Source organism: Salarias fasciatus, chromosome 4, assembly GCF_902148845.1.
Source record: "Salarias fasciatus chromosome 4, fSalaFa1.1, whole genome shotgun sequence".
Taxonomy (NCBI): Eukaryota; Metazoa; Chordata; class Actinopteri; order Blenniiformes; family Blenniidae; genus Salarias; species Salarias fasciatus.
The window spans coordinates 13,601,386-13,613,865 of record NC_043748.1 but is presented as its reverse complement, the minus strand read 5'-3'; the positions used below and the strand labels follow the sequence as shown (position 1 = coordinate 13,613,865).

Sequence of the window (12,480 nt, the reverse complement as noted above, 5' to 3'; positions counted from 1 at the left end):
TTGTGCCGACTCCGGGTGGCTGAAACCCACAGCAGCTTCACTTGCAGCAGTGTGCTGTGTGAGGAATAACCAGAGCTGGTTCATTTAATCTCCAGGATCTTAACTACTCCATCATTGCTCTGCTTGTAGCCGTCTCAGAAAACTGCATAAATGAAAACTCTTAACAGGTGTAAAAGAAACTCAAGAAATATAAAGACATCCAATATTAAAATGCTTTATTTATTTTTTAAACAAATCGAAAAGTTCCTACAATAAAAGCAAAAACACATTTCAGTATATCCTTTTTTTTAGGTCCAAGTTGTGAGTAAATATGTTATAATACCCTTATAATCTGACCTTACAAAGCAGAAATAGAAAACTTATCTGACGTTAGCGAGTCCATTATAACCCTGATCAGAGCTTTAATGATTGAGCTCTGACGAGAGGAGTGAATCCTTTTCCTCTTTATGAGAACCAGACGGATAACGGACTACAAGTTATCAGTGCAGTTTTCTGTTGATATGACCCCGAAAGTTTAAATTCACTTCACACAAACACAATGCATTCAAACTCAGTCCAAAGTCTAAAAAAAAGGTGTGTGGTCCATCCTGGCGACGGAGAGCAATGGAGGACAGTTTCCCTTAAGTGCTGCTCTGTTAAATCTTGCTGTGGTGGTTTCCAAAGGGCCATGGGTGACCAGAGTTCAGTCTGTAAGTGAACGGCGGCCTCAGCTCTCCGACTTGACTCTCTGCAGCGTAGTCTGTAGTGTGATTCTGGCGTTTCCGCACGACTCCAAAATCTTGTTGTTCCTGTGAACGCCAACAAAGAGGATATCTTTAAACTGCGAATCACTTTTCTAAAAGGGGTAAAGGAAATATAGTTGGATTTTTGTTGTGGTTTTTAACACAATCAGTGACAGTAAAGAGCTCGAGACTTCAGATATTTAACCTGCAGCTGAAAACTGATTCTCTTAGTCGACTCTGATTTCTGTTGGTTCTCATTAAGTCAAGCCAAATCATTATGGTCTTGGTTTGGATCCCTGAAATATTCTGTTCAATCAGGTAATGGTAAACCATTTTATAACAACAGCGAGTTTTTGACGGAAAAATAAATGAAAAAGCCATCAAATTTGGCATTTGAAAATGATAAACTTCCAAGTAGACTAACCGTGAGTTTTGATGAACCAGGGTGGCGATAAACCATATCATGGCTACAGAACTGTGTCTTACAGGGAGGGAGGACTTGTCACAGTCACGTGACCAAACACAGATCTGACACAGCGTTTCAGGACTGCCATCCTGCTGCAGCGCACCGTGACTGCTGCTACGAGCTGCAGCTGCTTCAAGAGCAGCAGAAAATAACAGAACTGGCTTTACAGATTCTTCAGCTTTCCCCTAAACATTAATGCTACTAGATCAATTCATTTATGAACAGCTTTCCCCCTCCCGATGTTCTATTATTGCAGCTGTAGGGAGAATATAAATTTCAGGCTGCACATCAGCGGTTGTTTTTGTTTTTTTTTTTTGCTTATGGGTAAACATCCAATAAACATAACCCAGAACGACGCCATCCACCACCATCACCACGTCAAGTGCAAACATGAAAAGTTGTGATTCAGTTTGAAGAACGGGATGGAATTTGTTGTGTTTGTACCTGGAAGCTTCATGCTGATTGGCTCACATCACATCACATCCTTACCGGGACATGAAGGCCTCCAGCACGGCCACGCTCTGCTCGGGGAAGTAATCCTGCTGTACCACATGCTCCAGAGCGTGCAGGTGTCCAGGGACCACGAGCACGGGCTTGACTTTGTCTTCGCTCTGAGCAGAGAGAGGGGGGTAAAGACAGGGACGATAAGAGCAGCAAAGGGAAATTACACTTAGTGTCCAAAGTAAAAGTGATGAACATGAGGAATGTCCAAATGTTGCCTACCTTGATGAGTCCGAGCAGCACTAACAGAGATGATACGAAGCTGCATCCTTGGAAGGAAGGAGTGCTGTAAGCTTTCCTCAGAAGAGCATCTGTGACAGTAAGGAAGATGATTAAAAACTGGCAACAAAATGAAAAGGAATGTTAAGAAAATGTCAGTTTCGTCAAAGTTAAAATAATCTTTGTGAGTTTGCTTAATTTATCCTGTTGTCATATGAAGCATATCTAATAAAGCAGATTTGTCCTGTGCTTGTGAACGAGCTCACCCCCAATTTCCACCAGACGCGAAAGCGCCGCGCCAGCGTCTTGCTTCTAAAGTGAACGCACACTGGGAGCGCAGCGCCACGCCGTCTGAGAGGGGAGGGCTGCTCCTCGGAGAGGTTAAACAGAAAAAATAACCCCAGACACCGCCGCTTCTACAAGGTCGCTCTGCTCGTCCCAGCCACATTGCCCCGTGCTTTATAGTACTTCTAGCATGGGTGAGCACATATTTTATGTTTTGATCTCAAATTAGTGCTTTTCTTTATCCAATAATTAATTTTGTAAGGTTTATTCTATATAAAAAGAACGGTAATATCCGCGTTCGTTACATTCTCTAAAAGCTTCTACTTTGTTTGACTGAACAATTTTTTTTTTTATGTTTCCTCCATGTAGGAGGAGAATTTTTGCTTTTCTCATGCTGCTTCACATGGCAGAGAGGAAAGGTCGAAGAAGGGGCCGGTTTTGGGTGCATCCGCTGAACCAGCGACAAAGACATCAAGGAGATTTCCATCGTCTCGTGGCAGAGCTGAGGTTGGACAGTGGGCGCCATCATCAGTATTTTAGGATGCGTGCAGAACAGAAGGACGCACTACTGTCCATCATGGCCCTGAACTGACCAGGCAGTCCACAAACTACAGAGCTGCGATTGAACCCAAAGGTTGGCTGTTACCCTCAGGTGAGAAGCAAATTACACAGACCATAAAAATATATAAAGTTAAGGTTCAAAACGCTTCAGCTTGAGAAAAAGAAAGGAGGTCTCGCACTCCCAAATTTAAAGGAGTATTTCTTGGCTGCTCAGTTGAGATATGTGATTAACTGGTGCGCAACGGAATATTATTCCAAATGGAAGCATATTGAACTCAACTATGATGCATGTCAACCCCAATCGAGAATTGGAGACAAAGCTAGTTCACGGCCTGAAGAAATGAACCCTATTATTGAAACAACCCTTAAGATCTGGTGGGAGGTAGTAAATAAACTCAAGCTGGAAGGAGACTGTAAACTGTTGGTTTGGCCCTCGCATTCCCCAAAATTCGGAAGGGATCAGCTTGATACAACATTTCTAAGATGGGTTGATAAGGGAATCACAGCTGTGTGCACCCTAACTGAAGGGTCAGAATTTAAGTCTTTTGAGAAAGTAAAAACTGAATTTAATTTGGAGAACTCAGACCTGTTTAGGTATTTCCAATTAAGACATTTTTTTAATTCGGATATCAGGGTTTATTTATCACAAGAGGGCAGTGAACTAGTCGAAATGGTGAGAGGGGCATACAGAAAATTACCTTCTAAAATTGTATCCAGACTATATAAATGTCTAACTAACTGTAATACGAATAATTCATTATATGTTAAACAAAAGTGGGAAACTGAATTACAACTTCAAGTGTCAGAGGAAGATTGGCATTCTATTTGTCTTTCACAGCATGCTTCAACCAGCTCCAGACAATGGAGGGAATATGGCTGGAAAAACATAATTAGGTATTTTATAACACCTCAAATCAAAAGCAAGCAGCTTAAAAGTCTACAACCGTGCTGGAGACTATGTGGTGATAAGGATGCCAATCATTCTCATGTTTTTTGGACCTGTAAAAATGTTAGACCTTTTTGGGAGAATATTGTAAAGGTAATTGAAGAAATCTTTGGCTACAAGATATCAAACGATCCACGGACTATGTACTTTGGTCTACCATCTAAAGAGGAAATTCATGCGGAGGATATCTACCTTTATAGAGTGATTTTGTTGGCCTGCAAGAAAACCATAACGAAGAACTGGATGAAAAGTGACATTGTAACGGTGGCTCAGTGGAGAGAAATTATGGTCGAAATTTATGGGATGGAAAGAATGACTCATTACTTAAGACTAACAATGGACAAATTTGAGAAGAGATGGGAGAAGTGGACACAGTATATAACACAGTTATGAAACTTGTGAAATGAAACTTGTGAAATGTTTGTTCTTGCAACAGTAATACCCCACAATGTTTTGTAGTTTGTTTTTGTGTTAAGTTTGTAAATAAAGAGTTAAAAAAAAAAAAAGAAAAAAAAATATATATATATAAAGTACGACCCAACATGTTATACGTTTTAAAAGACATCTTCTCATTTGCAATACACAGGGAATTGTAGACCACTCTTTCTAAAAAAACGTCAACCGTAGGCCTATCTGAATTTTAACCAGACAAGTATTCACTTCAAGGAATCAGACAGTTGTAAGAAAGTACTTTTATTTTAAAAATTGTTTTATAAACTTAAAGGAGCCTTAAGGAGTTTGCACGTTTTATGCGAAACAGCGCCCCCTGCAGGCCTTGGGCGTAATGCAGCTTAGTGAAAAACTCGTCCCTGTGGCTCCCGTGCACGGAAGAGGGGAACTCCGTCTTCGCTCGTTTAGTAGCGCTCGAGTAAAATTTAAGTTTCTTTTACCTGGTGGAGTCTGTGCTGGAGCTGTGGCAGTGCTAGAAGCCAGTCTTTTCTTACTTTCTGGAAGCTCCTGCTCAGTTGTTGCTCACTAAGCATCTGGCGGAGTAATGGTGGACAAAATGAAACCTAACCAGCTGGAGCGCACATTACGTCATTCCTTTCAAATTCTCCCCAAAAAAACTCTGGTGCCGGACCGGCACTGCAACTTTCAAGTGACAATTTAGCGCTGTTAGAGGTACTTGTAATGAATATATCAGGGCACATTGTACACATCATTAAAAATGTGTAACATATTTATGGTGGAAAATAAGTATTTTTAAGGTTGTAAAATTCCTTAATGCACCTTTAAGTAACCAAAATAGCAGGCATGCAATTTAACTTATGTAAAAAGAAATACAAATAAAAACACAATTAACGATAATATAAACTATTTACATACATACAACTATTTACTAATAAACTATTTACATTCTATAGGTATGAGTAAAAAGCCCCCTCAGAGCGTTCCTCCTCCCATCTTTGCACAGAGCCTGTTGGAGGAATGGGTGAAAAGGTCGCTGCAGGTCTTGGAATCGTTTGGGGTCTTTGTGCTGGTGGTCGAAATGGGATCTGGGTGGATGAACCTGTGACAGGTGAGGGGAGATGTGGCATTTGGGGTTGATAATACTGGGGCTGCATACTGGCTGGAAAATGGGGGGCTGAACCATGTTGAAGCTGTGGATTCTCCAAATTGTCCAGGGTGCTTAGAATTTGCATTTTTGCCTGCTGTCTGATTTTTTTACTCCATTCTGTAAAGGATCGGAACAAGGCTGAGTGCAAAACGATATGCTTCATCGAGATCTGAGTCTGGCATGTGGGGTTCTGTTGGCTTGTTCTTGGGGCTTGCTCCCTTGGGCTTCGGGACCTGTGGCGAGTGTCTGCTAAGGTGGTAGGCAGTGACAGGGATCGAGCAGGAGACGGTGTATCGCTCCTATGTTGAGAAGGACCTGTGGTGCTCGGACCCCCCTCAGATTCTGAGAAGGAGAGAGGAGTCCCAGGTCTCTCACCTTCCTCCGTTCTTGCCACTCTGGCCAGACTGCTCTTGGAACTGTATTGAAAAAAGAAAGAAAATTTAAAAATCACCTTCAGCCCTCTGGAGAAATTTGCATAGAGACACCTTAATTTATATCAATTATCTTAAGTAGATATTAAATGTTTTTTTTTTTAAGAAATAACTTTATGAACAAAAGGGTTTAAAGACCTTAATATTTTTATGCATATGTTAAAAATGTGTAACACCAACCCTCCTAGCTGAGGATGGGGCAAAAGGAAAGACATTATCCTCTCATACTTCCACTCCTTCTGGGTACCCCCTGCTGATCCACTTGGCAGATAACTTCTCTTTCTGTTTTGCACAAACCCATCTCTGAGTGCTTCCCATCTGTTCTTGCAGGTATTCGGTGAAAAACAACGAGTAAATCAATTAGTCTGACTTGGAACTGAATTTTTATTTTTAATTTACAAACAGGTATCTGGCCTCCAGGGATTCACTTATCAGCCTGGCTTTCAGCGATCGATTAGGCCACACAACAGTGAGAAACTCCGTCCACATGGTATGTGCAGCCATTGAGAAGATGATGTTGGAGAGGTTCCTTCCCAGGCCAACAGAAGCAACATGGAGAGCAGTGGCAGGTAGATTCTGGGAGAAATGGAACTTTCCCAATTGTCTGGGAGCAATTGATGGCAAACATGTGCACATCCAAGCACCGCCCCACTCTGGCGGCCAGTTCTTCAACTACAAGAAGACTTTCTCTATTGTACTGTTGGCCCTTGTGGATGCAGACTACAGATCCTGGGTCATTCAGGTGGGGGACTTTGGAAGAACCAGTGATGGTGGGGTGTATGCAGGTTCAGATTTGGGGAGAGGAATGGCGAGTATGACACTTGATGTGCCAACCAGTGCCCCTCTGCCTGGAGCTGCTCAGTTGGGTAGTATGCCCTTTGTCATGGTGGAGGATGCAGCTTTCCCCCTAAAGCCATATCTGATGAGGCCCTTTCCAGGACAGAACCTTATTCACAGGAAGGGGATCTTCAACTACAGACTGTCATGAGCAAGGATGGTGGCTGAAAATGCCTTTGGCATACTGGCCTCCAGGTGGAGAATTTTGTATCGCAGAATCAACCTGCAGCCACAGAATGTTGACAGTCTTGTGGTTGCTGCATGCATCCTGCATAAATACTTGCTTCCCCCAAATGAAAACCAGAAGATACTGGATGATGCAGAGCAGCTGGGGAGACGCATGGCACCAGTGCAGAACATGGGGGGACGCCGAGCATCAAGAGAGGCCATTACAGTGAGACAATTTCTGCACATTTTTCAGCTCCCCTGATATGAGGGCAGTGTCTCTCGGCAGGACAGGATGGTCTAAAATGAACACACTTCTTTGAGGTCTTCAGTTTGTACTGCTTCTCTCCAGAAGTGTTGCTTTTTATATATTGTGTATATATATGTACATTTTTGTAAATAAACAATTCAAGAAAAAAAGTTTGTCTCCTTTTATGAGCACAGATAAAAATGGTAAATTAAGGAGTAAAATAAAAAGTTTCTAAATGAGAGTTTTGTGATAAATGGGTTTTTTTTTTCCACTCTCAGTCCTACAGTTACAGCATGGTTGGAAGCTACCTGAGGAGTGAGATCTGTGCTCATATTGACATGAGAAAAGCAACAGGCCCCAAGTGAGCCCACCCCCCACAGTTCACTGAAGCTAATGAGACAGGCTCCTGTGTTACTAGCAAAATCCTCTGTACCGGTGGATAGACACATGAGCTACTACTTTTCTATTTGTGCACACACACACACACACACACACACACACACACACACACACACACACACACACACACACACACACACACACACACACACACACACACACACACACACACACGTTCAAAAAAGTCAATCAACTTCAAAATACATCACATGATCATGATAGGTAATTTAAAGACAAGAGAATAACGTGATACGAGATTACAAAACAGTTAGTGGCTGATGACATATACCGTTTGCTATTATAAAGTACTTAAAGGTTAAACTCATTAAAAAGAATAAATAGAGTAGTTAACTCACCGTCCACTCCCACAACTGTTGAAATTTCATTCCACACGTCGTCCTTTCTGCCAGTGTTCTTGTAAAAAGGATGTTTTTGATCATAAATTATGCTGTATTTTTCCACTTCAGTGATCAGATTCTCTTCATCCATGGCGTCGTGTTGTGTCTGGGACCCTGTTGACCTGCTCGTGCCTTCCGAGGCGGCGTAATAACATATGGGGAAAAAAGTTACGTCCGTGAGGTCGTGCATTGCGTTTTATTTTGAAACTTCCGGTTTAACCTCCTGTCTGGTGCTTTCTCAACGACAGTGAATTTACGAGGTTTTGAAGCGGCGGCGTAGAAAATAGAACTGAAGCGAATCACCAGTGCCATGGCGGGCGCCGGCGCTTCTGGAACGCGGCACGGCGCTTTCACGTCCGGTAGAAATTGTCTCATAGAAGAGAATAGGTTCTCAGTGCAGTACATTTCAAGGAGCAGCGCGGCGCTTTCGCGTCCGGTAGAAATTGGGGGTCAGCCAGGGCAGATACAATACAACTAAAGTCAAAGAGCCTCACCAATACTGTCCAGCACCGCATTCTTAACATCTCTGTTTTCTTCCTTGTACACAGACGCAATCTTGAGGAAGGCTTCGGCTGTTTTTGGAGCGTCTGAAACGTCCACCTGAAAACAGAAAGACGGACAAAAAAAAAAAAAAAAAAAAAATTGTCCAAGCTGCAGCAACCTCTGAACCGTAACTAGTGAGTGAAATCATCTCCAAACAGACTCATCGTACAAGTCATTGATCTACAAGTAGATCAACAAAATGTTAAATAGTTGAAAACCTCATGCGTTTGTTTACCTGCTGCTCGATGAGCAGCGCTCTGTTGGCTCCCAGTTTCAGCAGTTTGTCTGGGGACGGGAAGCTGAGGAAGGACGAGACGTCTGGCGGTCGAGGCGCCGACACTGGAGTGGAAAACTACGAGGGCAGAAAAGGAAGGCGGGAAATAAATAACATGAGCAAAGTAATCACATAAAAACATGTCCTCACCAGCTGGAGTGGCAGTGGGAGTGCATGTAGCTTTCTGAATGGAAATTCTGAGCAAAGGCATAGACTTTTATCCCACCTTGCTGGTACTGTGTTCCTCTTCCTCCTCCTCTTCTTCTTCCTCCTCCTCCTCTAATTCCTCTTCATCCACGTCTTCTAAGTCTTCCTCGTCGTCATCTTCATCCTCATCCTCGTCGTCTTCAGGCTCTCCCTCATCATCGCTGGAGAACATGAAAAAACACGGCTCATGAGCAACGAGCACTCGCTCCAGTTCTCGGAGCTTCGATGTCTTTTTAAACGACCAGTGTGTATTTCTAGTTCTGTCAGACTAGCCTCCTGTCCTTTTTCTCCTGAGGTGTATTATGATCACAAAGACAAGGCTGAAAAGAAACCATCAGGTTAGTTACCTGAGTGTTCCCAGAATCTCTCCCATGTTCAAGCTTTCCATGGCGTCTTTTAAAGCTACGCAGCCATCTTCTCCAAGACAGTTACCTGGAAACAGAGGACATTTTTTTCCACAAAGTGCAGTCGGAGGAGTCGAAAGAGGAGTCTGGCGTTTTTGATTACAGCTATTTTTAACATCTGAAAGAGACAATTGGGTTTCAGTTGGAACATGTGTGAAAAGCTGTGGTCAATATCTCATACCATTTAAGTCGAGTTTCTCCAGCTTATCCTTTCCTTTAACAGACTGAGCCACAGCCAGAGCCGCCTCCTCTGTAATCTCTCCATATGACAGATTAAGTTCCTGTTGAAACAAACACACAGTACGTCATGAATACAGAACAGGAGAAAATACAGTATTAAAGTCTATCACAATGGATTTAAGCTCACAGATGTGGGGAAAGGTTGTAGCCAGATTATTAATCCCCAAAAAAACCCACAGGCTCGAAGAATTCAAATAAACTCCGACTCTTAACCAAAACATCAGACACCTGTGTAAAAAATGATTACTCTGAGAAGAAGTGACACCTTGGACATATTCAGACCTGGTGGTAAAGTGGTAAAGTCCCTCACCTTGAGGATCGGCAGCCCCTCCGAAACAGTTTCTGCGATAGCTTTGGCTCCAGCTGGTCGAACAAGACAATCTCCGAAGTTTATCACTTGGACACTAGCTAGGTGTTTCAGGGCCTGTGAGAACGCAAACACACATCATGCAACTCTCAGTAGGACTCAGAGGACCAGAACCCGGACACTTCCGTCACAGTCTCACTGCTCCAACCTCGTGACCACCGCGCCCCACTGGCATGATAATCAGGACTAATACAGAAAAACAGTTTCACTCCAGATAAATAACACTGAGTCTTCTGAATGTGTGTGCCGTTTCATACCACCTCTGCATAAAAACATAAAATATCTGTGGTGTGTTTGGCATCCGTTGGCTGTTCCTACCTGAGCCATGGCGATAGCCCCCTTCTCTGTGAAAGTGTTGTCATTCAGGTTGAGGATTCGCAGTGCTTTGTTCTGTTGCATGGCCGAGGCCAGAGCGGTGATGCCGGCGTGATTGATGCCATTCTGAGGCATGTGGACCTCCTCCAGGCTGCCCATCAACTGAGAAAACCAACAGTAACTGTAAGATTCATCTAGTTACACGGCTAGCTCACGTGTTTGGACAGAGAAGAGCAGCAGAATTTCAGCACTGTCAAAATCTTCAAAACTTGAATTTCATCATAAGTGATAGCATAAAAGTGTAGCATGACAATTTTTATATTTCAAGAAAAATATCAAAGCAATTTATCAGCACATTATTGAAAAGTCAAAGATCAGTTTGTCCTATACCTGGAAGGCTTGAGCGAGGGCGGTGGCACCGTCATTTTCTAGTCGGTTTCTTCCTGCAACAAACACTTTCAAACTGAGGGGGGAGGCCTCTGCACTGGATTTTTTATGGCAATGGGTCAATGAAGCGGCCAAGATCTGTGGAGTCAACAGTGCACATTCAGCAGCATATCCTAATTAAAGCTGAAAGGATTTAGTAAAACCCCCAGTAAGAGCAATAACACATCATCACAGCCACGTTTTCTCTCCTTACACACCTTGCCACCTCCGATTCCCATGCCACAGTTGTTGAGCCGCAACTCTTGTAAGGTGAAACAGGCGGTGCTTTTGAGCAAGTTCTCGATGCCCTTCACCCCATCTGGTCCAAATGCATTATCGCTGAGGTCCAGAACCGTCAGCCTGGCTCCCGCCAGCATCAGAGCATCACCCAATGAATTCTGTCACACAAAGAAAAAACCAAAAAAACCTGAGTATTAGTAATGAATCAGTCTTATAAGATGCACTTTATCCTTCAGGGTCAGCAGTACAGCAGGGTAAGTACTTTACCAAGGCAGGTGGGATCTCAGAGCGGAGGCGACCTGTGAACATGTCACTCCAATAACAGCGCTGAAAGTAAAAAAAAAAACAACAAAGAAAGGAAAAAGCTTTGAGTTTTCAGTGTTGACTGCACTAGAAAAGTAGGTTACCAGTTTATGTAGAATTTATTTTATGCACATACTTTGAAGTCACTCTTTGTTTCCAGGGCTTTAGCAATAGCCTGTGCTGCCTCCACACCCACAGTGTTTCCCTCCAGCCTCAGGGCCTGTAAGCCCTCAAAGTCCTGGATCTCCTTCACTATCTCCTCCACTTGAGAGGGAGAGGAAAAAGATAAAGCATTAGAAATCATTTCATGCATTTTTACTGGATAAGCAACAGCATATGTACTAATTTGGCCACATTGGAAATTGCACAGCTAATTGTAATTATGCAGTAATGTTTGATTTCCATCCTATTTGTCTGAAATATTCCTATTTCTCCATTCGATAACTGACCTTTGAGGTCTCTCATTCAGTACTCACCTGACTGAGCATCATCCAGCTTTCTCCCCTGTCCTTTATAACTCAGCTCTCCATCTTCCACACCAGTCTTGGCCAAGGAGTCAGCCAACTGTGCAACAATATCCGACGCCATCGTGGCACCTGAAGAGCGAACATATAACCAACTCTGTAACGTGCCTCATAACAGACTGATATATGCAGCAGAACAAGTGGACCCAAAACTGATCAACTCCAAACATGCAGTGATGTGAGTGAATTGTGGTTTTAATTATAAGGCCACGTCTAGAATGATGCGTCTAACTTTGCACTTTGGAGAAATACTACTAGTGTAAACAGATATCTCGCCCAAAACGTTTATACACTCAGCGTCCAGGATCAGATCTCTTAGCAACCGGCTGCTAACATTAGCCTACATGCTATCATATATTGACGTTTCGGTCCCCATGTGGATGGCAAACCTTTCAATAACATAAGGCACACTTGACTAAAACAAAAATAATAAATGCGTTTATTGTTTCATAGTTATTGCAGTGAAGATAAAGCTCGGCGGTGAAAAACGAGCAAGTAAAAATGGTAAAATGTAAGTCAAGCCTAGCTTAGCGCAGGTAGGTCAACGTGAGACGGAGCGTGGTGGTACACTCGGCCCTCAGTGACCACCTCCGTTTAGGATAAATTTGTTAGCAGAGATATGTAAGTCCATTGGTTAAAAACACATTGGTCGTCCGTGATAAAATAGTATAAAAATTACCACAACACTGGTTGTACTGGTTGTATCAAAGCCGCCGACACGCTCCCGCTCGCCTCCGCCGTTCAAAACAGGACCTCGATGACGCGACTGACGACAGACGCAAAGCACCATGGGAGTTGTCGTTCTAGCAGACTGCAAGGGTACGTTCAGGGTTTCTCAAAAACACATTCTCACGTGCAATAAACCAAATTAAATCCACATTACTGAGCTCAAATCACCA

The 12,480-nt window shown here is 43.0% G+C and overlaps 1 protein-coding gene across 2 annotated transcripts; it reads right to left on the bottom strand.

The window, feature by feature from the left end:
- Window positions 1–198: 198 nt before the first annotated feature.
- LOC115387462 (ran GTPase-activating protein 1-like) lies at window positions 199–12,348 on the bottom strand. Of its 2 annotated transcripts, none has more exons than XM_030090172.1 (16): window positions 12,261–12,348; window positions 11,534–11,653; window positions 11,194–11,321; window positions 11,022–11,081; window positions 10,733–10,912; window positions 10,479–10,613; window positions 10,092–10,250; window positions 9,717–9,830; window positions 9,348–9,447; window positions 9,110–9,194; window positions 8,782–8,923; window positions 8,517–8,633; window positions 8,233–8,338; window positions 1,912–2,000; window positions 1,633–1,799; window positions 199–788 (listed from the first exon to the last, which is right to left on the bottom strand). In XM_030090172.1, the coding sequence occupies exons 2-15, from the start codon at window positions 11,643–11,645 to the stop codon at window positions 1,674–1,676; spliced, it is 1,653 nt and encodes a 550-aa protein (XP_029946032.1). In that variant the 5' UTR covers window positions 11,646–11,653; window positions 12,261–12,348; the 3' UTR covers window positions 199–788; window positions 1,633–1,673. The 2 variants fall into 2 exon arrangements, with proteins under 2 accessions (XP_029946032.1, XP_029946031.1); XM_030090171.1 differs by having other exon boundaries at window positions 1,678–1,799.
- Window positions 12,349–12,480: the final 132 nt, after the last annotated feature.

Bases quoted from the DNA above. Each gene is read 5' to 3' on its own strand.
- LOC115387462 (XM_030090171.1), bottom strand. From the start codon at position 11,645: ATGGCGTCGGATATTGTTGCACAGTTGGCTGACTCCTTGGCCAAGACT. The intron at 11,322-11,533 runs GTGAGTACTGAA...CTCCCTCTCAAG, and splicing joins GCTGGATGATGCTCAGTCAG to TGGAGGAGATAGTGAAGGAG. The intron at 1,800-1,911 runs GTAGGCAACATT...CTCTCTGCTCAG, and splicing joins TGCTGCTCGGACTCATCAAG to AGCGAAGACAAAGTCAAGCC.